Source organism: Setaria viridis, chromosome 7, assembly GCF_005286985.2.
Source record: "Setaria viridis chromosome 7, Setaria_viridis_v4.0, whole genome shotgun sequence".
NCBI classification, from domain to species: Eukaryota; Viridiplantae; Streptophyta; class Magnoliopsida; order Poales; family Poaceae; genus Setaria; species Setaria viridis.
The window spans coordinates 20,948,480-20,975,733 of record NC_048269.2 but is presented as its reverse complement, the minus strand read 5'-3'; the positions used below and the strand labels follow the sequence as shown (position 1 = coordinate 20,975,733).

Below are 27,254 nucleotides of genomic sequence, written 5' to 3'. Positions count from 1 at the left end.
CTCAATAAACATTTGATGCATCCCATTGCTATACTCGGCAAGGCTTGACTTGATACCTCAAAATCTTCCAAGTACTAGCCCCTTCACCCTAGTAAAGCTCATGGTCTAAGTCACCACTTGACCATACTTTACCTAGTCCCTCGGTACTAATCACTTGCTTGATTTCTTCATCCAATCGCTGCCGTATTTGAGTCTAGCTATGCTTTGACATCATGAGTGAAACTTACTTGAGATCATATCTTCTTTTGACTTTTATATCCAAATTACTTACAACAAGCTTCTCATTTTATTTAGAGACCAACCAATATGTCAATACCCTCATGCCTCCATCTTTTCTTTAATTTGCTTATCGTCTATCTCATATAACCATCATGGGATTCACATAAGTTTTCCACTTTGTTCTTTTCATTGTATGAGCCTTTTAAATTCTTCCCACAAAGATTGTTCATCAATATAAATAACCTGCTCATAGACTTAACAAGTTCATTAGACCTTTAATCATATTGTCATTCGATATATCAAAGCCCACTAAGGGCCTAGATGCTCTTTCAGTAGGATTGAGGCGAAGGGGTCGGATGTGGGTCGTCGCAGCATGATGATGAGGTTGCCGCCAGCCGTGGGACCGGTGGTAGATAGCCAGAAGATTCAACGTTGTTGAAGAGGAGGAGGAGGAAGGCAACTGACGATGACGTTATGTCATTGGGATTGAAGAAGAAGGCAAAGGAGAGTGAAGGAAGGTTGAAGAAGAAAAAGCTAAAGAGAGTATAGGAGGGGAAGAAGTAGAATAAATCACGAGGTAGTTTCTACGCTCATCGTTAGAACATCATGACATGTACTCGTTTGCTCGGTTGGTTGGTGTTTGGTGGGTTGCATCTCAGGGATTTAGAGCACCTTGTAAAAAAATTGACATTACCGTCCACCGATTTATCCATTATCATAAAAAAAACTAGATGCCAAGAAGCAGTAAACACATCTATAAACAGAAAATATCAATTTGAAATGTTAAAAAGTCAAAATATTCCAATCGAGGATAACGCTTGAAGAGGGTAAAACATGACAAATAAAAATCACCAATAAAGAAACACAAGTGGAGGGAGGAGGCGGCGGATCCGGAGCTGAGACAAGGACCGAGGGGGAGGGGGCAAAATTACCGTTGCTCCGGGTGACGTTTGGATCAGGAGGAGAGGCGACACGTCACCGAGAAAGACAAGCGGTGAGAGTGGTGGGAGCGACCCAAACGGGGATGTTGAGGTGGTGCTTTGCAGGTTTTATCGCCTACATTGGCGGTGCTCCCGCGTGCTGCGTGCACCAAACCACAAACCAGCCTAGCTCATGAGCGAGCCAAGTCCCAACTCTGGCTTGTGCACGGCTGGATAGGACAAGCTAGATCGAGTTGGTATTAACAACGATTGCTGATGCGCCAAACATTTGCTTTGATTAACAACGCCACAACGGCTACTGACGAACGCGACCAAAAAAGAAGTTCAGCACAAGATTGTGCTCACGGATGCACCACGCACGTTTCTTCGTTACACAAAGCACCGCTAGCTACTAGCAGGAGCCACCTCTTGTAACCAACGTCACTCACTACATTTGGCACGCTGACCTTGTTGCTACTGCACAGTGACGCGCAGGTACTCGTGCAAGGTGTCATCGATCAGGAGGAGAACTTGAAGAGCATGTCGTGCCGGTACACCCCGCCGGGCCTGAGGATCGCCGACGGGAAGTTGGGGTGGTTCACGGCGTCCGGGAACGCCTGCGTCTCCAGGCACAGCGCGCCGTACTTCCCGTACACCTTCCCGGCCTTGCCCTTCTCGTCCTTGAGCCAGTTGCTGGTGTAGAGCTGCACGCCGGGCTGGTTCGCCCACAGCTCGAACGCCCGCCCGGACGCCGGGTCCCTGACGCGCGCCACCGGCGTGAACCCCTGCCCGTGCACCGCGTAGTTGACGTCGTACCCGACCGCGCCGCCGCCGGAGACGAGGCCGATCCTGGAGCCCAACGGGGTCGGCCGCCGCAGGTCGTAGGGCGTGCCGGCGACGGCCGCGATCTCCCCCGTCGGGATCATGGACTGGTCCACGGGCGTGTACTGCGACGCCAACACCTGGATGACGTGGCCCAGGACGTCGCCGCTGCCGTGGCCCGCCAGGTTCCAGTACGCGTGGTTCACCAGGTTCACCGGCGTCGCCTTGTTGAGCGCCGTCGCGTTCATGTGCAGGCTCAGGTCGTAGGGGCCGGACAGCTGGTACGTCACGTACACGTCCAGGTCGCCCGGGAATCCTGCCCAACACGTGCAAACACGTTCCGTTTAAATTTTGATCAAAGTCAGCTCATCGGCACTGGGCACAAGGTCAGAAGCTAACTAGAATAAAGTCCAAAACTAATCGCAATCAGTGGATGATACTGCAAATTGGGCATATCTTTTTTTTTCCTATTCTGAGACTGGAAATTTGACTTGGAGATCAGAAGCTAACTTAAAAAAAATCATCGCAATCAGTGGATGACACTGCAAATTGGACTTCTTTTTTTTTTGAGACTGCAAATCTGACTTCTTGGACGGATTTGCCAGTGGATTCGTGAATGAATACGTATATTTACGTTTTTATATGAATATTTTCTCTGGCGCTTTTTGCGTTCGTTTACCTTGCTCCCCGTCGAAGCTGCGGTAGTAGAAGGTGATGTACGGCGAGTCGCAGTCAGGCACGTACTCCTTCACCGTCCAGATGACCTTGCTGAACCCCCTGTGGCCACCTGATGAACAACGACGGCGAGATTAAACTAAACTACAGCAGTGGTCGATCGATCAGTGACGGCACGTCGTGATCCATGCATGAGAGTGACCCGACAACGAGAGCGCATACCATGGAGCGCGTTCTTGCCGTCGTTGATGTAGAGGTGGTAGGCTTTGCCGTCGAGAACGAAGCGGCCCTTGGCGACCCTGTTGGCCACACGGCCGACCAGCGCACCGAAGTAAGAAGAACCGTTCTGTTTGAGCAGCGGTACATATGCAGTGTATGTTAATCCCTGAAGAATGCAGACACTGCTAGGAGCTGCGAGAACAGAGAGATCTGTGATCTTACCACAAACCCAGCAACGGTGTCGTACCCAAGGACGACATCAGCCAAGTTCCCTGCAGCAAGAAATTCACATGAGCATGCAAATAAACACAAAGCATTGCGCAAAAGGATTCTTGGAAGCAAGCAGAGAAGACATACCTTCGGAGTCAGGAGCGATGACGGACATGAGGGTGGCTCCCCAGTTGGTGACCTTGATGGAGAAGTCCCCCTTCTTGTTCTTGAGCTCGTAGACCCCGACCATCTTCCTCGCAGCGCCGGCGCTGCCCGCCAGCGCAAGACACAGCAACAGAGCAACAGGGAGGAGCAGCGCGGCTCTCGCCATTGCTGGCAACAATGCTGCTCCCACAGAGTAGGGTGCACGTTACAGAGAGGAGAGGAGATGTGGCGCAGCTGGGACGAGTAGTCGCGGATATGTATATGCAGATGATAAGCTGATCTTCTCCAGTTTCTGCTCAAATGGGTCTTAAACAAAGGAACACGTTAGAGCTTCACACTGCTATGCTGGCATTCCGATCCTTCTTTTGATCTTTTCTTTCTAGAGATCTGAGATCAACTCGTATAGTTTATGGCGGCTGGTCTCACATTATTTGTACGATCGTTTACTTTCACATTATTCATAGCATGTTTCATTTTTGGTTCAGCGATCTGAGATGCTGTTAGCCATATGCAGAATGAACGGTGGATCTCCTAAGTTTGGATCTGCCTTGGTTGACTCATTTTGTTTAACGGTGAAGATATTTTTTTCAACTGAACTCTGTAAACCAGTAAGATATGTTTTCTGACTGACAGGAGCAACATCTAAAAAACTGTTTGGACCAGCTAAAGTTCAACTGACAAAACCCTACAAGTCTCTTCACACACTCTCTTCGTGAGATGGATGAATGGATCGGCTGATAGTTTCGCCTCACTTTTCATTCCATCTCATCGTTAGTACCGATCTGAGATGGTGCTAATCGTGTGGTTCCGCCACCTCTTGGCCAAATTCGCCAAATGGTGCAGAGTTTTATTTTCGTTCAATCAAGCCTTCGTGATTACCAAATTCAATCAAAATGAAACATGTATGTGATGAGTTCTTGCAGAAATTGGGTTTCCGGATGATAGGATCGTTTTGCATTAACCATATAAAACTATAGTGCCAAGAACAACGCATGAATCAGGAGAAAGACAAGATTTAAGCTTACGGAAGTCATAACCACAAAGGTCCTTATCATTAAGAATAATAAACAAACAAAAAGATAACCAAATTTCTTAAGAAGAATAATGCACAAACAGATAAGAGCAGCTCAATATAAATACACAAATTTTATTGCAAGTACTGGCTATGACTGAACCAACAAGCCAACAGAGTTCATAACAATTGCCAGTCACCACTTTACAATGGACTAACCGAATCAAAACGTTTATCTAGACAAGAAAAAGTACAATACGAATTCAATAGGCGGCAAAGCGCCTCCGTTTATATACAAACAAACTGACCGAATTTGCAGATGGAAAAGCACTAGCTTCAAAGCTTTTCCACATCAGCGTTCCTGAAGCTGCCACCGAGAAGTGACAGGAGGCCACCACCATGCACCCTCCCCTCAGGAACAACATGACCTCCCTCTCTGCCCCCATCCACAGGCTCAGACGACCAAGGGGGCATCATGGAGCGAGGAACCAGCACCTGCGGAGGAATCATGGATTGGCTCCTAACAGTGCCATCGCAATCTGACGCGGTGCTGATGCCTGAGGACGAGTGCTCATTCGTCATGCTGCTTCCCACAGTGGCTGATGACATCACGATGCCGCTGAAGAGACCTGGTCCAATCATGCTTCCTACATTCTTCACTGCATCTTGTTCTCGCTGCCTAGCCATCATGGTACCATGCGCGGCGCAGAAGCCACTCTTGCCACGGGAGAACTTCTCACAGCCTGTGCTCCATGTGCACCGTTTGCCTCCACCATGGGCTTTACAGAAGTCGGTGCTCCCCTGGGCGCTTTTGCCGCAGTTGTCAACCTTGCACCGCTTGCCGCCACCGTGCTTCACGCAGCAGTCAGTGCGCCCACGGGCGCTCTTGGTGCAGCCAGGCACGGAACAGCGCTTCCCTCCTCCATGTGCCACACAGTATTCAGTAGCCCCGTGCACGCTCTTTGCACAGACGCCACCTCCTTCAAACATGCATCGCTTCCCACCACCGTGAGCTTTGCACAGAGGTGTGCTACCCTCTGCGCCTTTGCTGCAACCATCAAAGATGCACCTCTTACCACCACCATGCCCCTTGCAGTACAATGTGCTGCCCTGAGCACCCTTGCCACAGTCCGGGTACTGGCATCGTCGGCCACCACCATGAGAAATGCACAATCCAGCTTTCCCCTCGGCACTCCGAATGCAGCCTTTAACAGAGCATCTCTTCCCACCACCATGCTTGATGCACCGCCCTGACTTACCCCGTGCAGCTTTAGGACAGCCAGGATGTTCACAGCGGTGGCCTCCACCATGAGCAATGCAATAATCTGTTTTTCCTTCTGCACTTTTGGTGCAACCAAGCTCCTCACACCGACGACCTCCACCATGGGCTTTGCAGTAGGCAGAGCTGCTTTCAGCGCCTTTATGGCATCCAGGTTTATGACATCTCTGCCCACCTCCGTGAGCAATACACAATCCTGACGCACCTCTTGCACCTTTGGAGCAACCCTTGAACCTGCATTTCTTAGGATGTCGCGGATGGCTGCGTTGTTCTGATGTAGTTGTTGCAGTGACAACATCAGAACTCACACCAAATGAAGAATCGGTCATTGCAGAAGGTTCAGGGCTGAGCTGACGATGATGCTGACTGTTATTGGTGTTATGTGTGAGGTCTAGAGAATCTGGGGTTTCTACTTGTGCCTCATTGACAGTACAATTGGAGCGGGGAGCAAAGAGTAGAGATGGCATGTAACCACCCATGTTCCTTACAGTAGCAGATGTTGAAGCCTCGTCAACAACACCAAAAGAATGGACTGTTCCATTTGGTGTTTGCAGATATTGAATTGGTTCTCCACCATCCATCTGAAGGCCAAGCCTCAGCGTCCCTGGATCAGTGAAAGTGGAACTCTGGCCGGACAACCTCTCAGCTTGTTTTGACCCAGTGGACTGACAATCTGCAGAATAAAAATTGGGTGTTGGACCCAGTCCAAGGACTAACCTGCTGCCATCATCTCTCGCTGTTATGTCATTCATTATCTGCATATTTCCATTGAAGTGGCTACAGTTAGCCATTGCTGGGCTCAGACCGTCCATACAGAATGTGCTTTGGTCCATGTTCTCCATGGTGGAGCTTGGTGTTGAGCATCCCAACACAAAGGGGTCATTCATCGGAGGCAGGTGGGGGATGTTCATAAAACTGTTATCCATCACAGTTAAGACACACAATGGTGGGAGAGAAAATGAGATAAAACACTAGAGAGCTTAAAGAACAAGGGCCTGACGATCTTTCTGCCCGAGTAGCTGAAGGGTTCCTGATGATCTTTCAGGCACGGACTGTAGAATAAACGAAATGGAAGAATATCAGCAGGAGTGTAGTACCGAAGCAACCACCACTGACAAACCCAGATGTGTCTGCACGGTCCATAGTTGCCTTGTTTTTGAGGAATTTATGATCCAAAACTGCACAACTTCCCCAGCACTAAACGGTATCTCTGGTAGTTGACATCATGCATAGGCAGGAGCATCCAAATTCTTTGTTGTTGGACAATCTTGAAATTAACCAAAAAAACAGTGTTAGATAAGATTCAAATTAAAATATATGGTAGGCATTATCTTATTTACTAATTAGCAGCAGTACAATTTGTCAAATGCTGAATACAGTAAAAATGCAGCCGTTCTGTTTACAAAAAAAAAAAAGAGTTCTTAAGCCAATAAAAGGTGGCCAACATATGAAAGAAGAAAGAGTGGAAGGCTGGGTACTTTGGAAAGAATTTTATTGTGAACTGAAGTAGAGCAAGCAAAGTTGGTTCCCAAAAGTAACAGTGCCTAACAGATTGAATTTTTTTGTGCATAAATCATGGAACACGGGTAGCTAACAGGAAGGCAGGGCATCACCAATCACTTGAGAATTGCAGGTTAAGATTTTACCAAATGATACCTGGAGCAAGAATTTGCACAGGTGGAATTCTAAGGGGTAAGATCTTAGCAGAACCTGTTCCGCTTTCTGGCCCCTGGATGCTATCTAGCTGTAGCTAATAAATGTCTTTACTAGCTTAATCCAAAAAGGGGGGTTTTACATAGATCTTCCACAGTGCTCCCTATTAGGGTACAATAACGTAAGGATCGGTGAACCACTGCTGTATGCACATATGACGTCTCCCTCAAAAGTTTTGGCATGGTTGTTGAGCGCTAAGAATAACTGAAGCTATCTAGACCTTAATCCACAAACGGAAGTTCTCAAATTCTCCATTTTTTAGAAACATAGGATGACAACCGGATCACAAATCTGTCGAAACACAAGTTAATAGTTGACCAGTTGGGTTCACGTCCTAATACTCGACGATGAGCAAACTGAAACCCCCTTTGAAATTTTGTAGCCATGACAAGATTTTCCTTCCCCAGGTTTCTAAGAAACCTTTGGGAAACGACACGGCGGTTTGCTGTCAAATACGCATACATACAACATACCAACACTAAGGAGCTCTCGAGCAGTAGTATAGCCAGGCGGGAAGCAAAAACAGAACAAGGAGGGAGGTGCTCGAAGGGAAAAAAAAACCCCGGAAAACAGATGTCCTTTATCCATGTAAACATGGCTCAGAGCCCCATACCGTCTGAACGGCAGAACACCCCAAAACAAGAACCTTTTAGGTACTCCAAAAACAGAGGCGGCCTACTCCCATCCTAGGCGTCAAAGGAAACCCCCGAATCTCGCAACTCTCGTTCTCCTCGCAAAAGCGTAGAACGACAGGGCACGGGCAGGACAGATCTAATAACAGGCTAAACGCAGCGTCACCACCACCCGGCAGGAGATGGAAATCGGAAAAGGGAATTCCCCGGCCAAACCAATCGAGACAGCTGAGGAGGTAACCTGACGGCGGACTCGGCACCAACTACTAATCACAAACCTCTCGTGCCCGTAACATCACGCACGGGCAGGCAGAGGGAAGAGGAACATAGCATGCATACGAATCATGGAGAGGTAGAGGGAGCCAGGGAGGGAGGAATTGAGGCGAGGGGAGGCGGGGTAACAAAGCATCACCTCGCGCGCGGGGGTCGGAGAGGGCGGAGGAGAGACGGGGAGGTGTTTTGGCTTCGGTGGTGGTGGACTGGTGGCTGGCCACCTCCTGTGTTCTCAACAGAGCAGGGAGGATGGAAATGGAATGCCGCTGCTGAGATGAGACGAGACGAGGCGAGAAGAGATTGGTAGGGTTCCTCGGTGCGGGTGCGGGTGGGGTGGGGTTGGGACGGCGGACGGGTGGATGACGGCGGGATTACCTGGCAAGCCTGCTGGCTGGCTGGCTCAGCTCGGCGGCTGGCTTGGCAAGCCAAGCGGCGCCCAGCTGTGAGCACTAGTTTATTTGCCTTTGTTTTTGAATTGGCTCCATGTGCTGACAACATAAACTTCAGGCTGGGATTGTCCACACTCCGTAGTGAAATATTTTAGTAAATACGAGTAGCATTTTTTTTGTAAAGGTGGAATTGATGTGGACCAACCCATTTCTCTCTAGCATGGAAGTAATTTTCTTCTCTTTTCACTTTTTTACATGCCAAAGTGAATGTTTAACGCACACTTTTCTTTAGCGGGTGCTAGATAATTTCGCAATAGAGATTCCCTCAAGCATGCCAGAGTGATTGTTTAGCTTACACAACTCCTATGTGGATTGTAGGACTGATGCGGTTGTCCATTCCTTTTATTTAGCAGATGCAAAGAGGTTCATGAGTTTTTTTAGTAGAGAAGTTGTTTATCTCCTTTCTTATGTGTTTTGCTACGGTTTGGACATTTGCCATCGGGGGTGGCATTCAACATGCATGGTTTTACTAGGGATCATTTGCCATCCAACTACACATCGTAGTGACAAAAGTAGCACAATTAAACTACTGACTAATTACCTTTTATTTTTTTCGGTTTTGCCGGTGTGGTGAGCCGAAATGTGAGAATTCATTTCCATCCATTAATCTAGTATAATGCAAAAGCATAAGGATGGAGAAAACAGCTTCAGAACCCAACCAAAGTTCCAAAAATAAAAAAGGAACATCATTTTCCGTTAAAAAGGCAATTTACAGTGTTGAGTGAAGGCAATCTTTTCGACTCAGGAGGGTGTCCGGACTTCGGACTAAAATTCATGTCGCATCGAATATTCAAAAGCTAATTAGGAGGACTAAACATAAGCTAATTATAAAACTAATCACACAGATGGAAGCTAATTAGTATCCATCTGTGCAATTAGTTTTATAATTAATTTATATTTAATACTTCTAATTAATATCTAAATATTTGAGTGATAGGAATTTTTAGAAGGAACTAAAAACAAACGCCCCCTCGTTGTATCGACTAGACCTAGCCCTTGTTTAGTTCCATTCAAACTCCCAAATTTGACACTATGCAAAAAGAAGATTCCCCGTCACATCAAACTTGCGCTACATGCATGGAGTACTAAATGTAGATGAAATCGAAACTAATTGCACAGTTTTGTTGTACTTTACGAGACGAATCTTTTGAGCCTAATTAGTCAATATTTGGACAATAATTCACAAATACAAACTAAACGTTACAGTGTGCTACAGTGCTACAACAGTAATTTTGGACATCCAAATTCAGGCAACTAAACAAGGCCCTAGGTTCCTTTTCAGGACGCTCACCGCTAACACACGACTTGTTGGTCCTGCTTTCTTTCGTGTGCGAAAATCATGCCTTCGTGATTGATCCTAGTACTCGGCGCTAGGTACTGTAAAAAGAAACGACTTGGTTTTACTACTACTCCATGTACTGCCGCTCATGATATTTTCTCGTTATGCTACTGATTTTCAGCCGTAAATTCTCTGGCTCATGCATGCCCATCACAGCCACAAGCCTAGCATACGACAAACTGGGAGGCAGATCTGAGATCTGCACAAGCTGTGAGCAGTGTGTCAGGGACCCCCCCCCCCCCCCCAATCGCTTTCGCCAAAAAGCCAGTGTCGGTGTCGATGGCAGGGCCTGCCTGGCTGGACCACCCCTGACCCCGCCGCGCCGTGGCGACATGGCCAAGCTACGGCCCCGCGAGCTCCGGGCGTACGCAAGTTGGTCTGTTGCGCGGCTGCCACAGCCCCCTCCGGTGCCGGCGTGCCCACACCCCACACACGGACGGCGCCGTCTGCTGCCGTGCGTGCGCGCCCGAGTCGTCGAGCCTGCCTGGCTGAGCTGCTCTCGTGGCTCGTGGGCTCGCTCGTTTCGCCGCGCCCGCGCTCCTGTGTCGTGTCCCGGCTTCGGCTCCGCGCCGGGGGAGGGGGGACCCGGCGCGCGAGCGCGACTCGCTCGCCGCCGTTGGTTGGGCGGGGTCCGCGGGGGGCACTTGTCGCCGTCCCACGGGCCGCGCCTCCGATTCTTTACTGCTCCCGTTCGCGCGCCCGAGCCGGCCACAGCCCGAGACGCGCGATCCCCGTTCCCCACCACCCGTAGGCCCGAGGAACCTCCGGACCCCACCCGTCATCCGCTTCGCCCGGATCTCTCGGTGCATCTTCCGGGTAGCCTCCCTGCCGCTCTCGACCATCCATCCCTTGGAGTCGGGGACCCCACGTCTTGGCGCCGCGCGCGCCCCCGCACGACGACGCCGCCGGCCTGTGGGACGACGGCACGTAGCGCGGCGCCATTCGTCGGCCGGTGGCCTGCTTGGGACCCCGGAGAGACACCGCTGCTGCGCCTGGGCCTGGATGAAACGGATTGGTGGATTTGGAGTCTGGTGGCCGCTCGCCGCGGCAGCAGGGGTGACGTCGTCGCCCCCGCGGGCGTGTGGCGCGGGAGCTGCCGGCACACGAGCCACCCGGGCCGCTGACGCACGCAACGCATGAGCCACGGGGCCAAAGGAATAGTGGAGCCGCCGAGTTAGGTGGTACAGTACTCTCTAGGGAGCGAGACGTTGACGTTTTTTTGTCAAATGTGTGTGTACGGGTGTCTCGTTTTAGAGAAACTTTGTTTAGACATTAATTAGAAGTATTAAATATAAGTTAATTACAAAACTAATTGAATAAATGAAGACTAATTTGTGAGATAAATTTATTAAACCTAATTAGTTCATGATTTGATTATGTATGCTGCAGTAAATATGTGCTAATTATGGATTAATTAGGCTTCGCGAATTAGCCACCCCTTATGCAATTAGTTTTATAATTAGTTCACATTTAATCCTTCTAATTGGTATTCAAATATCTGATGTGACTTGAATTAGTCCATGGATCCGACCACCCTAGCTGTTTAAGGGGGTGTTTGGTTCCCTTTGCTTATTTTTAGCACATGTCACATCGAATGTTTAGATAGTATTAAACGTAGACTATTTACAAAACCTATTACACAGATGGAGGCTAAACGTCGAGACGAATCTATTAAACCTAATTAGTCCATGATTTGACAATGTGCTGCTAAAGTAACCATTTGCTAATGGTGGATTAATTATGCTTAGTAGATTCGTCTCGCCGTTTAGCCTCCATCTGTGTAATAGATTTTGTAAATAGTCTACGTTTAATAATTCTAATTAATATCTAAACATTCGGTGTAACATGTGTTAAAAATAAACAAAGGAACCAAACGCTCCTAAACCGTACCCGGTTTGGCTTGGCCATCCTCTCGATCGACCACTCCAAATGAGCCGGATGGATTTGTTCGTTAGCACGCGCAGGGAGGAGGAACCCGAGAGAGGGGTTGGTAATAAGGGCCAATCACACGGCTGCCTTTTTTTGCCACTCGTGTCGACGGCGCATTCGTCACGCGGGGGAATTGGAAAGGCTAGCCTGTGGAGGGAGACCTCGCACGTTTTTGTCCCGGAGCTACCACATGCTTTGCGTCTCGGATGCGAACTCTGCTACAGACCAGGAGTATAGATGCAGGGAGCGAAGGGGGAAAAAGTCCTCTGCTCGGCAACCTTGTCACCCACTTCGTTAGAGTATGACGCCCTGCCGCCCTGCCCCTGGTGGCTAGTACTGGTAACAAGAACGCGAGTTGCCAAAGTTGCGTGCTCTCTCGTAGGAAAACAACACAAAGTGCGTCAGCAAAATAGCAACGCGATGCCCACCAAACATAGCCACTAATCACCCAACGAAGCAGCAAACCAAGTTTATATTAGGACGGGAACCTTCGGGATGCACCATAAAACCGCGTGCGCGTCGCCCCGGCCCGTCGTCCCGCAGCGTATAGTAGCAGATCGGAAAGGATTAAGCAATTCAGATACTCCGCCATCCCGCAGCCAATCAGGCCAATCGTTTGGCCACACCACACGGCCATGCAAGTTCCGCGGCAAATTGAGCCAAGCCAAGGATCCCAAGATGCCATCAGAGAGTGCCAGTGCCGCAAGCTACGAGCCTGCGAGTCTGCGACTGACGGATCAAGTTGCCCCCTGCGCCCAACCAATGGCGCGAGGTCAAACTTGCTTAGTGCGGGCCCCCCACCGGATAAACTAGCGGCCTACCGTGGACTTGGAATCCTGGCTCCAGAAGGAACGAGGGAGGGCGGGAGGGGAATCCTGGCTCGTAGTAGTAACTCCCAATTATTGGTGCGCGTCCTTTGCTGCTACCATTGGATCATTGATTGAGATTGGTTGAGTTCATCGTCAGTGATGTCGTCAGCCGCGCCACCTGAAAAGATACCACCGGGTTTTCAAGGCGGATGGCCGGCGAAATGGAGTCCGTGCTCCCCACAAGCGCGCCTCCACGGCCTGGTGCATGCAGTATTTTTATATGGAAATATAGTAAGGAGGACAAACGCCATAGGTCCCGACAACGTGCAAGTTAACGCGAAAACGATATGCTTTGTACACATATCACGCTTAGATTAAATTCAAAAAAAATTATCACGCTTAGATTAGGTATAGGCTGTGCAAGCATGAAAAGCTTCCTGTACCTGCTGATCCCCACTGGTTACAGCCACTGGGCTGCATTGGGTTTAGAATTTGTATACTTGGGCCTGGACTGTCCAGGCCTCAAACACAGCTCCAACGACAATTTTTTTTTATTTCTTACTAGGCCCAGGACTAGTCTTGACGGGCCCAACAGTTTGGCGGCATGATGGTCCTGAAAGGAATCTTCGGAGGAGCCTTTGCATCTAGTTTTTAGCGGAAGCATTTCATGTGTGATTCCGTGATTGTCAGTCATGTTACCTTGCGATTAGCGAAGTACAAAGTCCAGCAAAAACTGCTCTGATAGAAGGAAGACGCGAGTAGTTTAATCAGAAAAAAACCACGCGACCCAAAAGGCAGCTCGGCGGATGACGCCACGAGGGAAACCGAGAACAAACGAACAATCTGGGTCTGTGACGCGAACGAAATAAGGGTGTTTGGCTGAGGGATTAAACTTAGCCCTCGGATATTTAAATATTAATTAGAGTATTAAATATAGTTTAATTACAAAATTAATTATATAGATGGAGACTAATTCGTGAGACGAAGCTATTAAGCCTAATTAGTCCACGATTTGATAATGTGGTGCTACAGTAACCATTGCTAATGATGGATTAATTAGGTTTAATAGATTCGTCTCGCGGATTAGTTCAGGATTTTGCAATTAGTTTTATAATTAGCTCATGTTTAGTTCTCCTAATTAGCATCCGAATATTCGATATGATAAGGCTAAATTTTAGCTTCTTAATGCGCGCTTTACCACGTGTGGAGCGCGAATACCGAATATACTTTGGCCCAAGGCTGTGCAACCATCTTCTTTCTTGTCACCATTTCTCAGCCATGGAAGCGACTGTATGTTCACTGACAACTTCTGAAAGGTGGTGATATTAGCTACTGCAAAGCGCAAGTGCACAAGTAATGATGTCTCTTCTCAGCAGATTATCGGCAATATGTATCCTTGTGAAAGTTTGGACAACTGAGAACTTATCCAGATATGTTCTCTTGGACAACTACGTAACTTTGTCGATCCAGAAACTACATGCCTTCTTCCCTATTTGCGAAGGGACAAATTATAATTCTCCCATAATTTACAGTTTTTGTGCTGAAACTTTTTCTCTTGGGGTGGAGGGACTTCATAGTTCATACACTACTTGCAGGTCTGCGATCAACTACACTATTTTCTCCGTAGCTTGAGGTATCTGTGTCTTTAACGGTGAGTCGGTGACCAGGTACACCATGAAAGATACGCTTCTCTCCTGCCCTCTTTTCGGTAAAAGAGACCCGACTTTTTTGAGTGGAAGAGCAGTGGCCCTGCTCGTTGGTACGCTCGGCGTGTTCGATTCTTGACCAAGCATGCCGGGGTAAATTTTGGCCTGTCCACCCGGGGCCTATTTTTTGTTGAAATATGGTGAATTTTAGCCCACAACCTCTCTAAATCGTCTGTAGCCTTTGATAGACTCTAATTTCTAATTTGGCAGCACTCAATGCATCGTTTTTCTGGCTATGGCAAGCAAGAAGCCCACCTGAACATTTATGTTGACATGCCAGGTTGTTACATGCAGTTTTAGGAAGAGGGGTAGGATAGAGAGGCACGTAAGTTTAAATTATGTTACCCTAAGTATATGGCGGCATTGTCCAGAGGTTATGGAAGGAGGCCGGATGAGAGGCACCGTCCCAGCCAATGAACGGTTTAAGGGCATGTTGGATCTGATGCCTAATAGGTGGAAGTGCTAAAGTTTAGTATGTTTATGCATTAGCTCATCCAAATGGAATGGCTAATGGAAGCACTAAACTTTAGCTCACACTTAACAAGTTGCAAAAATATTAGCTGGTAGGAAGGGGTTAATGGATGCTAATGGTTTGTGAAAAGATCAAAAGGGAGAGAAAAAATGAGAAGGTGAAAGACAAGAGGGCAAAAGTGATTTTTCATGGACTTTAGTTCTATCCATTAGCTATGTCTCCAAACAGAAGTGTTGATGGATGGAAGTGCTAAATTTTAGCAGTAACATATCCAAACTGATCCTAAAGCAGACAACCAATACACTTCAATTTCCAAATGCACCGTCGGTTGTAACCGTTGCTCCAGCATGATAGATCTAGCGAGCTGGAGCAACGGTTGTAAACCGGTGTGTCAGGAGTCAGGACCATCGTCGTCGGAGATGGAAGGGGAAGAGTGGCGGAGGCGCTACACAATTCGAAGAGGGAGAAAGGTGTTAGGCTAGAGACCAAAGACTGAATCGAAATGTCGGCCGGGAAAGATCAAAACCGAGACCGTGGACGCAGACCGTCGTTGTCCAGCATTTTGACCGGCCGGAAACCGAGCTGGCGCCTCGCTGGGCCCCGCAATCGTAGGAGCGAAACGTGCCCCTCTGCGCGCTGCTGTGACTGGGAGGTGGGGGCAACCCCCCGTCCCCCCTGCGTGGCTGCGTCATCCCGAACGGCAGACACCCCCGCCTCGTCCCGCTGCGTGACGCCTCCCCATTGGCCGGGGCCCTGACAGGGGCAGAGCGCGAGGTGGGCCCGGCCACGCCCCACCGCTGCCGGGGTACGGGATTACGGGTGCCCGCACCGGATCCCGTTGCAAGGCCTGGGGGGGACCTTTGACCGCCCCGCGCCAGCGAACTGGACCACTGACTGGAGGGGCCTGAGGGGCAGCACGAGTTGAGTAGAGTACATGCATGGACCAGGACCAGACGTACTGCTGCTCCGGGACGTATGGAAACGGTACGCCCCTTTTACGGTAACGTACACTGCTTTCGTTGGGCACGAAAAACTCTGGCAGTGACGTGACGTATGCAGCTAAAGTGCGTTCTGGAGTGCATTTTCTCTGCGTTCATGATGCACTTTGCAATGTTGCTGAAATGATAAGAGGAGGTGGTTAGCAAAATCGCGTCAGTTATGCTATGGCTGGACGGTCAATCGGAAACCGGTATGCTAGTGGATACGTTATGGGATGTTTTTTTATATGAACCCGGAGTAAACCCCATTTTGCATTAAGAGTCCACTTAAATGTGAATGCAGTTTTGATGAAAGAAAAAGAGAAAAGCAGGGGCTTATGAGAAAAAAAGGAAATACTTACAGGTTAAACAACAAGTGGAGGATCGGAGAAAGAATTCAACTAATAATTAAAAAAAACTGTGGCATTGTCATATTGGAAACTCAAAGATCGTAGACGTGAAAAATGTGAAGATACACCTGTAATGGTGCAATAAAACCGCACCAAGTACATCCATAAAACAATTGTCAGATAACAAACGGGTAACCGAAGTTCCGTGCAAACGTATTGTTGATAACTTGATCTGAATAAATAAAGTTTCATGTGAATCACATGGTGTTAAAATGTTCATTCAATTAGATCGAACAACCGAACACGCACGGCGGTATAATTTCTCCACCGTGCGGTTAAGCATGGGCAACGTAACTATGTTTAACTATTTTCTTTTGTACCGGCGCAATAAAGCGACACCAAGTGCATTCATTTTACAAAACCGTTAGATAACTTACTAGTAACTGAAGTTTCATGCGAACCGGGTGGTGATAGATCTTGATCGAATGAGAGCGAACACGAAAGGTGGTATAATTGCTTCACACGTGCACATAAGCGTGTACAACATATTATTTTTCGGCCCTTAGAAATTAGATATCAATCAAAACCAAGTGCGGCAAGGCAAAGTTGATTCAAACTTCATAGACCGCAAACCATTCCAGTGCATCTATCAAACTTATCCATTTGAAGGTCGTGAGTGCAAACTCATCGTTTTGACGATAGTGAAAGAAAATTATGAAATGGATGGTCGATTATGTAATGATAGCACATTTTGCTGCTCCCCCCTTATAAACGTGGAAATGGTAAAAAGCAGAAGCATCTTTAGCAAAGAAAAGAAAGAAAAGGAGAAACGTATTTTCTCGATAAGCCCTTCGAAAAAAGAGACAGGCTTTCTCGATTGCTTACAAGTGATCTGGGGACTAGTAGCGTACGAGGACCGCGTCCACGAAATCCCCAGCCGCGCATCACGCCCACGTCACCTGCCGCTCCCGCAGTCCCGCCCCACCTGTCAGTAGAGCTACGCGGATAACGCGGCGTAACTTTTGATCTCCCTCGGGCATGTCCCTCGTTTACCAGTGGAACAATTTTGGGCCGGACTCCACACGCAAGCCTCGCCAAAGTTTTAAAACCCCCGAGCTGAGAAAACACTGGTAAAAAAAAAACACAGGAGGAGGGAGAGAGGGAAAAAAAGAAGAGTAGAGAGAGAAATCTCTCGCTTCCCCGTCGGAGAGGAGCGGTGGCCGAGCTGTCGCGGCGGCGTCGGCTGCTGCTGAGCTAGGTCCTCGCGGGCGGGGACGCCGTGGGGTCCGCGCGCGCGCGCGCGGTTTTGACCCGCGGGAGGCCGGGTTGGCGCGCGCCGGCGGGATGGCGGCGGTGCCGCTCGGGTGGTGGTGGGCGGCGGCGCTCTTGGCGGTGGCGGTCGGCGTTAGCCGGGTCGTCGCCAACTCGGAGGGTATGCTGCTGCTTCATTCAATATCTGGGTTATTTTTTCTCCTGGGTTTTGATGAGAAGGACACGGCGAGCGAGTTCCCTTCTCTCTCCGTGTGAGGGGGGATGATAGCTGAAAGCCTGAAAATCTGGGGACGATGACCAGAAATCTGGCGCTTGTTTCCATTCAGCAATCCTCTGATGGACGGGTACTGAACGGGGGATGAAATGGCGACCCCGTAGTTCTCATTTCTGCCCGCTTTGACTGATTGCTTTGGGGGTTGGTGGTCCGGTTTGTCTCTCATAGTGTTTTGTCATTTTCTTATCTACTATGGCGATGTTTGTACGATATAGGAGTTAGTTTTGTTACATCTGGATAGGCCGATTGCACAAAAGTGGAAGGGAAATTCGTTCTGGAATAAGTGCGGTATATGCACAGAAATGGAGTAGATTCTGCTTTCTATTCATGTCGAGTCTAGAACTGTTTTGGGCCTCAGTGTTCCTTTACAAAGGGAGTTTTTGGTTCTCAATGAACTATGAATGGGCAGGAAGGACTGTACGGCTCTGTCACAATTGTTGTTTTGGATGTTTTTACTATGAAGGTGCATATGCAGGGCTTCTTTTTTCTGATGCAAAACTTTGGTCTCTGATTCATTTTAATAGAGTATTTTTTTTCAGTCCATCTGAACTTTTTTTTGGTTTGGGGTGGGAGGGGGGAAGATCACCATTTTTAGTTGTAATTATCTGAATAATTTGTTTCATTATCATAGATTTGGATTGATGTATTAGTGGTAAGTTGTTAGCGAACAATCTGTACTTGCTATTTATAAAGAGGTGCTGTTTAGAATGAACTGAAGAGACATAACGCAAGATGAATGCATGCGTTACATTCTTAAAATTGCACGAGCATTACTTTCTTAAAATTGCACGTGCCATTTAGAATGTGCGGATTCATTGCTTAGAATTGGAAACCGTGGCCTAATCATTAAGAGCACATTGTTTTCTGACAGTTTTTGCATTCTTTTCCTAGTACACGTTTGAAAAAAAAATGTGCTGTTTTAAATGCTAGTGATTTTTTATATGGAGGTTGTATCCTTGTCATGATTAAGAGATGATGCTAAATTAACTGAACTCTTATTAGTTGCCACTTGTAATTGCTACTATAGATGCTAGTCATATTGCACGTCGAATCCATGTTCCTTATTTGATATGAGTTTTCTTACCTACTGAAAATAAAGACAAAGGGCTGATCACATCAAAGAACATTAACATTTAATGGCATGCTAATGAAGATTATTGCTTATTGTGATGATACCTCACTGGCAGGTGATGCTCTATACAGTCTCCGCCAAAGCCTGAAAGATACTAACAATGTGCTGCAGAGTTGGGATCCCACTCTGGTTAATCCATGTACATGGTTCCATGTTACTTGTAACACTGATAACAGTGTTATCAGACTGTAAGTTGATAAAAAATCTTCTTGTTTATTCTCCCTATAAGGTAAAATACCGATCATTTTATATATTGACCGTCTCCCTTTTTTTAACAGTGATCTTGGAAATGCACAACTATCAGGTCCGTTGGTGCCACAGCTTGGGCAGTTGAAAAATATGCAATATCTGTAAGTTTCCACATCCATGATTTTGATAATTGTGTTATTAGTTTTATTATGCTATAGGCACATCCTTCAATCCCATTATTGATGTAGCATAAAAAAACAGTGTTTTTTTCCCGGATCTTCTGAAATATACGTGCATGCTTTTGGTTGCATTGCGTATCTTTTTGTTTTACGCCTGCAATTCCCACTTCTTGTACTATCTCTACATATATTTTTGCGGTTTTGCCTATCAATATTGTACCCTCCATATGTTGGCTTTTTTTTTGTTGTAATTATGGTTACTTTTATTTTGCAACAGGGAACTTTACAGTAACAACATAAGCGGGCCAATACCGCCTGAACTGGGGAACTTAACTAACTTGGTCAGTTTGGATCTGTACCTCAACAATTTTACTGGCGATATTCCTGACACCTTGGGGCAACTATCGAAGCTGCGGTTTCTGTAAGTTTATTCCATTTCCTGATAACAGAAGTGTCACAGTATATGTCGACTTGTACATTAATTTATTTGGTCCTTGTAGTATAAATCATCTGATATTTGTTGAGCTCATGATTTCACTGACAACAATGTGTAGAGAAAAAAATTCTTTCAGAATACTAATATATGCATGAGGTGCCCATTCATAGGTTTGCCAAAACATTTCTGCAAATGTATTAACCATTTGTTTTCATAGCCTTGATGGTTCATTTGGATGTTTATGCCTTCTGCATCCACTCTTAACTCTTAAATGAAAGGAAAAATCCATCATCCAGTTCTTGTTTTGTTAACTTTTACATTTATCTCTAGGTTTATCTATTGGAACAATTATAACGTTTTTCTTTTTTTGGATATCTACTTGCAAGGACAGCCGTCTTAATAACAACAGTCTTACTGGTCAAATTCCGAAAACCTTGACCTCGATCACCACTCTCCAAGTTCTGTAAGTTGCCTGTTACCCTGTTATAGATCGTTACAGCCATTCAGGGTGTTAGATGATGACAAATGTGTGCTGAAAATCTTGCAGGGATCTCTCAAACAACAATCTCTCAGGAGAGGTGCCATCAACTGGCTCATTTTCTCTATTTACCCCTATAAGGTAAGCCCTGCAGGAATTGGATGCTTAACTGCACCTTCTGAAGCAGCTCTCCTGCCAGTTCGATATTAAAAGAAACTCTCTTTTGATGTTGACGAGTATTACCTTTTGTCGCAGTTTTGCTAACAACCCAAATCTCTGTGGCCCTGGTACTACAAAGCCTTGTCCTGGGGCTCCTCCTTTTTCTCCACCCCCTCCATTCAATCCCCCAACACCAACTTCACCAAAAGGTGATCGGCTGTAGCTTTATATTGTGTCATATCATACTACTGTTTGAAACATATGTATCAGGAAAACATTCACATGATCAGTTGATTGTACTTGAGATATGCTAACTGGGTCAATTCCATTCTCTCAGGTGCATCTAGCACTGGAGCAATTGCTGGAGGTGCTGCGGCTGGTGCTGCATTGCTGTTTGCTATACCTGCCATTGCATTTGCATTGTGGCGGAGGCGTAAGCCTGAAGAGCATTTCTTTGATGTCCCTGGTCGGTATTATATACCACAGCACGGTACCATGGTTCTTGTCATCTGTGTTTACAGTTCATTAATATGCTCTCATTTTCATCAGCTGAGGAGGATCCAGAGGTTCACCTTGGACAACTTAAGAGGTTCTCACTCAGAGAGCTTCAAGTTGCTACAGATAGTTTCAGCAATAAGAACGTCCTAGGAAGGGGTGGTTTCGGAAAGGTGTACAAAGGGAGACTGACGGATGGTTCATTGGTAGCGGTGAAGAGATTAAAGGAGGAACGCACACCGGGAGGAGAGCTCCAGTTCCAAACAGAAGTTGAACTGATTAGTATGGCGGTGCACAGGAATCTGCTTCGGCTCCGTGGATTCTGCATGACACCTACAGAGCGGCTGCTAGTCTATCCATACATGGCGAATGGAAGCGTCGCGTCGCGCCTTCGAGGTAACTTGCTCTTTTCCTACTGCTTAAACATTTCTTCTGCATTTAGTTGCGGGCGAAGGTGAACTGTTGCATTTGAACTTTATGGTTTGTTTGTATACTCGTAACTTATGTTGGGCTATTTCTGATTTCACCCATTGTGCTCGAATTTGCAGAACGCGGGCCAAATGATCCGCCTCTTGAATGGGAAACAAGGGCTAGGATCGCACTGGGATCCGCCAGAGGTCTCTCTTACCTGCACGACCACTGTGATCCCAAGATCATTCACCGCGACGTGAAGGCCGCCAACATCCTGTTGGATGAGAGCTTCGAGGCGGTTGTGGGAGACTTTGGCCTCGCCAAGCTCATGGACTACAAGGACACCCACGTGACCACGGCTGTCCGCGGGACGATCGGGCACATCGCGCCCGAGTACCTCTCCACCGGAAAGTCCTCTGAGAAGACTGACGTTTTCGGCTACGGGATCATGCTCCTGGAGCTCATCACCGGTCAGAGGGCCTTCGATCTCGCTCGTCTCGCGAACGACGATGACGTCATGCTGCTTGACTGGGTAAGTGCAAGAGTAGTAGAGTTCATCTTTCGGTAATCGCGGCACTATGACCTGCTGGTGCGGTTAAATGCTTGAAACTTGTGAAAGGAAGGAAATTAAGAAGCTGGTGGTTGTGTGGGTGTGCAGGTGAAGGGCCTGCTGAAGGAGCGGAAGCTGGAGCAGCTGGTGGACCCGGACCTGCAGGGCGGGTACGAGGAGCATGAGGTGGAGGCGCTGATCCAGGTGGCGCTGCTGTGCACGCAGGGGTCCCCGATGGAGCGGCCCAAGATGTCGGAGGTGGTGCGGATGCTGGAGGGCGACGGGCTCGCGGAGCGTTGGGAGGAATGGCAGAAGGTGGAGGTGATCCGGCAGGAGGCTGAGCGCGCCCCGCGCCAGCACAACGACTGGATCGTCGACTCCACCTACAACCTCAACGCCGTCGAGCTGTCCGGCCCGAGGTGAAACCAATCGGGCTCTCTCTGTATGTGATCGTCGTCGCTAGTTGAGCGAGCGTGTCGCCGCGAGAAAATTCGTTCTCGCCTGTGCATATGACAGGTAGTAGTCGTTTGGTTCATGATAGCTGAGAAATTGTAGGTGAAATGGTTTGCACCTGACCGCAGTAAGTTTTTTTTTAATCGTTAGAGAATATGAACAGTATAACAAAAAAGCCTCTGTCAGTCTGTCGAGCTCAGTAGTTCTAGTACGCTGCGAGTGATTTTGCGAAAATTGCTTTGGCGTGTGGTGGTGTTTCCGGAGGCTCATTTGGTAGGGTTGTGGATGAAATGCTTCCCTGGTGGAGTGATTTTTTAGCTCTAACTTATCTTGGTAAAATGTTTGATAAAAACGACTTCTTCTGGTTGTTTAAAATGGACAGAAGTATGATTGATCGTGATATCCTTTCATTTTCCTTTTCTTTTCCTCCTATTTATTTTTATTTTTGCCTTTTCTCTTTCCTTCCCATTTTTTCCTTCAAATTCCTCTCCTCCGCATTCTCTTAACCTTATCCTATCCTTTCCTCCCGTGCTGCTCGGGCCTGTCCCGACCTCCTGCGGCCCTCACTGGCCCGCCCCCGCCGCCGGCCGCCTCCTCTAGCCGTCAGCTGCCTCTCCCCACTCCCCGCCGTCGGTCGTCTCCGCCTCCTCCTCCAGTCATCGTCGGCTGTCCCTGTCCCTTCCTCTAGCCGCCTGCCGTCGCCGCCTCCACCCGCGGGCCCTCCCAACCCGAGGATAAGGGTGGGAAACGAGGGGAGGAGCCACGGTGAGCCGGTTTTCTCCGGGCCTGTTTGGTTCCTTTGCTTATTTTTAAGCACGTGTCACATCAAATGTTTAGACACTAATAGGGGTATTAAACGTAGACTATTTACAAAACCCATTACATAAGTGGAGGCTAAACGACGAGACGAATCTATTAAGCCTAATTAATCCATCATTAGCAAATGTTTACTGTAGCAACACATTGTCAAATCATGGACTAATTAGGCTTAATAGATTCGTCTCGCCGTTTAGCCTCCACTTATGTAATCGGTTTTGTAAATAGTCTACGTTTAATACTCCTAATTAGTGTCTAAACATTCGATGTGACGGGTGCTTAAAAATAAGCAAAGTAACCAAACCAGGCCTCCTCCTCCTCCCTCTTTTTAGCTGCGGATATCATGGAGCTTCGACGGCGGAGCCGTTTCATTTCCATCTGTGGCAGGGCTTCAGGCCAAGATGTTGGGGTGTCGTCGTGGCTGCGTGCTTTTTGAGCCAGGGCGTGACGCTCCGAACAGCCGGGTGACGCGCGTACGGACTGACGAGTAGTGCAGTGGCCTGTGGGTCGTGCTGCGGGCTGCGGCGCTGAGCGCTACGCACAGCGCAGCACTGCTGCTGCTCTGCGCGAGCTCGATCATGCACGCCAGTGGTGCCAGTCTGCCAGGCCGCTCTCACCTGCCCACCTGCTCCAGCTTACAAATCCACTGCCACTGCACATCTATACTGTACGCTGGCCAGGCTGCCAGTTCTGAAAGTGCCCGAATTTTCCCTCGAATTCACCCTTCACATTTCCGTAAGGTCGGCCGGGCTCGTACAGAAAAGCATCGTCGTTTTCCCGCAAGCTGACCAGGACCAACTCGCAAGTCGCAACGGCACCTTGCCGCAGGCAGTCATAGCCTCAAAGCAAGGTCTGTCTCCTGTGCGTGTGATCGTGTGAACCAAACGAGAGCCGGCTAGCACTAGCATCACATGGAAACACAACAGCTAGTTCATATAAACAGGCACTGATATATATGTGCTTTGGCATCACATGGCAGTTTACACACCAAGGCATGCACATGACGACGGAGAAACGTTGGAGCCGAACGCCTACTAGGTAACGAACAAGAGGCGAGCAAAAAGACAAGGGAATCCTGGAGCAGATGGCTAGATGGAGGGGACGCGGAAGAACCTGCCGCGGCACATGCAGCGGTAGGCGACGGGGCACGACTCGGAGGCCTGCGCGCACATGAAGCTCACCATGACGCGCCGGCACGGGGAGCACGGCCCGCACGCGTGCGCGCAGTCCGGCAGCCGCGACCCCGTCGCGCCGCGCTCCTTCGCCCACAGCTCCTCCTCGCGCTCCGCCACCGGGCGGCCTTCCTCCTCCTCCGGCAACGCCTCTGGTCGGCGTGGTTCGTCAGCTCTTCTGCCTGAACTTGCAGCAGCCGGTGCGGCCTCGCCGAGTACGCCGGCTTCAGCGGGAACTGACGCGCCTGCGCCGTGTACACAAGGAAAGAAGGTGAACCATTGTCAGCCTGTTGTCACATGCATGTCCTGTCACTTCATCTATCTAGTAGCAACGAATGAGGCCTCCTGACGACATTGTATTATGCATGTACGCCTGACTGACGATATGATGCGGCAACCTTTTCCAAATATGTAAACATGAAAGGTGGCCAACTGGCCGTGTTGAGCTGAATGAAAGGGTAAAGTCATAAAGAGGTACTGGTACGAACTTGCAGACCGACCAACACGGAGATTTAGTGCCGATCAACTTACGTGGTGTCGTCCTGACGCCGCCGGCAACGTGCGACCACGACGAGCCCATGACCAACAGGAGCGCGAGCACCAGCACCGTCGGGGTCAGCGCCCGTAAGCACGAGGGCTTCCTCCTCGTGCCCATTTCCTGCTTCCTAGCTCCTGTCCGAGAAGGACAAGTAGGCGATGTGCGTGTTTGCCAAGGATAAACCGAGCAGGCAAGCTACGTAGCTCGGAGAGGCGGCTCTGCTTGCGTGCAGCTATATACGCGTCAGGATCTGGCGTGCGCTAGCGCGCGTGCAGGACGAAGCGGGCCATAAATAACTGACTGGATGCGTGCTCGCGGGCCGGGCGCTCACAGGATCCCCGGTTGGATTCACAGGAAAACCCTTGCGCCCAGGCCCAGCCGAAGACGGAACACGAAGACGACCCCGACCCCGGCGCCGACAGCGACGAGCCGACGAGGAGGGGGTGTAGCGGAGTAGATGTGCTCGTATGATCGGCGTGCGCGCAGCACGCGTGCGTGCGAGGTGAAGCAATGGCGAGCTCGGTGGGCGGGGCGTCGCTCGTTCGCTCGGCGCGTATTTATGGCCTGGCCGCCTGGGATCATCAGAGGCGCCGGGGCTCGGCAGCGATGCAGTTATGGCATCGCCGCCGCAGCAGTGAGACGTGAGAACGAGCCAGCGTTCCAGCGAGGCGCTCTCCACTCCTTCGATTCCCGTGGATGCAGAGGCAGTACAGTATAATAGTACTGCAATACTGCTGCAGTGCCGCTGTCCTGTTCTGCTCTGATGAAAGTTCTGATCGCGCGTACAGAAAAATATTCTGCTGTCAGCACGGCACGGTTAGGTTCGGTTCGGTTAAATGAACGTAGCTACCCAGTCAAGGCGAGTCACTTGGCGCCTTGGCGGCATGAATGCATCTGCCGATCTGCGTTCTGCGAGCTGCTGCCATTGAATGTAGCACGCGTACGTGTAAGCTGCGTGCATCGGTGCATGGACGGACAGGACCGGGACGTAGGACGCAGACGTGTCTGATCGATCCAGGGAAGGGCGCGGTTTGTATGACGGAGAAGACGAGAGGTGTGTGCGGCCGGGGGCTGAACGATCCAAAGAATCAGGCAGTGTTCAGTCCACGGCGAGCGAAGCGGGCCGGAATGGGCTTCAAGCCTTTCAACTCCATCCCACTGTCCGGCTCTGCAGTCTGCTGCGTCGTGCGCACGCCTTTCCTGAATTCTACTATTTTTTTGGGCTGTTCTTCGGCCTTGGGGGGCTCAAACAAACCTGCCCCTGCTGTTAACGATAAAACCGTTAGGGGGCAGTTGCAGCGTGTTCAAAGCGTCCCTGCCTACCACCACCACCCTTTTGAGCGTTTTGATCTCTGGGCTCTGGCTTTTGCTTATCCTAGTGAAGCTTTCCTGTGCATACGATGTTTTGACCCAGAATTCGAAACTAGGTACCATTACTTGTCAACATCATACATAAAATGGTACTGGTAGTGTATGATTGCTCCAAATGTAACAAGGTTCTGTTTGGGCTTCCTTACAGCTTCTCAGCATGAAAAGCTAGAAGCTCAAACAAACAATGATCTTTTCTTGTAGCTTTCGAAAAGCTGGAAACTCAGAAAAGCTAGAGTTTGTATGAAAAGTTGAAAAGCTCTGTTTTATGAGCTTTTTAGCCTTTTAAGCTTAGAAAATTAAACACATCTTCTAGAAGCTAGTGTTGAGTTTCAGAAAAAAAAGTCAACAATAGCTTTTTCAAACAAACAGACCCTAAATCTTTTGAAAGAGAAAGAGAGACGCCCATTCGAAGTACATGGTCTTTCTCGGTAACACTCTAACCGCAGTTTGCAGGACATCGACGGGTTCAATTCAAGGAGGCAGAGCATGGCCTCGGGCGTGGGATCGGAATGAGGGTAATTGCATCCAGCTCACGGTCAGTTGCAGGTCTCTGGTCGTGGCGTAGCACGCTGCACGGAGCTCATCCCGGATCGTTGTAGGAGCTCATCCCGGATCGTTGTATAACATGATACCCCTTGTTAAATTTTAGCACCTATCACATCAGATGTTTAATACTAATTAGAAGTATTAAAAATAATCTAATTATAAAATTAATTGCACAGATGGAGTCTAATTCGTGAGACGAATCTATTAAGTCTAATTAGTCCATGATTTAATAATGTGGTGCTACAGTAACCATTTGCTAATGATGGATTAATTAGCCTTAATAGATTCGTCTCGCGAATTAGACTCCATCTATGCAATTAGTTTTATAATTAGCTCATATTTAATCCTCCTAATTCGCATCCGAATATATGATGTAACACTGCTACAGTTTAGCATCTCGTATCTAACACCCCCTAAGTTTATATAATTTATTTCTGCTCCCAATGGCAAACCGGATCCGTGGCGCCATGGTAATATCTTATTATTCCAATTCCTCGATTCCGGTGTCAATTCCGAGAACCAGACACCACGGACTTGGATATCGGCGAGGTTGGTTGGTTGGTCAATTAATTTTTAACAATATATAGCATGTTTTCCATTCGATATCACCATC

At 48.5% G+C, this 27,254-nt stretch overlaps 4 protein-coding genes across 4 annotated transcripts; 1 reads left to right on the top strand and 3 right to left on the bottom strand.

The window, feature by feature from the left end:
- Window positions 1-1,413: 1,413 nt before the first annotated feature.
- On the bottom strand, window positions 1,414-3,611 carry LOC117864512 (uncharacterized). The gene is made up of 5 exons (XM_034748646.2): window positions 3,213-3,611; window positions 3,078-3,127; window positions 2,859-2,982; window positions 2,641-2,748; window positions 1,414-2,277 (listed from the first exon to the last, which is right to left on the bottom strand). Exons 1-5 carry the CDS (start codon window positions 3,394-3,396, stop codon window positions 1,658-1,660), a joined length of 1,086 nt encoding a protein of 361 aa, XP_034604537.1. The 5' UTR covers window positions 3,397-3,611; the 3' UTR covers window positions 1,414-1,657.
- Window positions 3,612-4,357: 746 nt separating this feature from the next.
- LOC117864511 (uncharacterized) lies at window positions 4,358-8,454 on the bottom strand. Its single transcript, XM_034748644.2, has 2 exons — window positions 8,279-8,454; window positions 4,358-6,788 (listed from the first exon to the last, which is right to left on the bottom strand). The coding sequence occupies exon 2, from the start codon at window positions 6,445-6,447 to the stop codon at window positions 4,579-4,581; it is 1,869 nt and encodes a 622-aa protein (XP_034604535.1). The 5' UTR covers window positions 6,448-6,788; window positions 8,279-8,454; the 3' UTR covers window positions 4,358-4,578.
- Window positions 8,455-17,281: 8,827 nt separating this feature from the next.
- On the top strand, window positions 17,282-22,598 carry LOC117864462 (LRR receptor kinase SERK2). The gene is made up of 11 exons (XM_034748576.2): window positions 17,282-17,602; window positions 18,904-19,036; window positions 19,127-19,198; window positions 19,494-19,637; window positions 20,044-20,115; window positions 20,200-20,271; window positions 20,386-20,498; window positions 20,627-20,755; window positions 20,839-21,180; window positions 21,333-21,727; window positions 21,854-22,598. The coding sequence occupies exons 1-11, from the start codon at window positions 17,515-17,517 to the stop codon at window positions 22,166-22,168; spliced, it is 1,875 nt and encodes a 624-aa protein (XP_034604467.1). The 5' UTR covers window positions 17,282-17,514; the 3' UTR covers window positions 22,169-22,598.
- A 1,138-nt stretch (window positions 22,599-23,736) lies between these two features.
- LOC117865380 (uncharacterized) lies at window positions 23,737-25,418 on the bottom strand. Its single transcript, XM_034749568.2, has 2 exons — window positions 24,718-25,418; window positions 23,737-24,431 (listed from the first exon to the last, which is right to left on the bottom strand). The coding sequence occupies exons 1-2, from the start codon at window positions 24,839-24,841 to the stop codon at window positions 24,103-24,105; spliced, it is 453 nt and encodes a 150-aa protein (XP_034605459.1). The 5' UTR covers window positions 24,842-25,418; the 3' UTR covers window positions 23,737-24,102.
- Window positions 25,419-27,254: the final 1,836 nt, after the last annotated feature.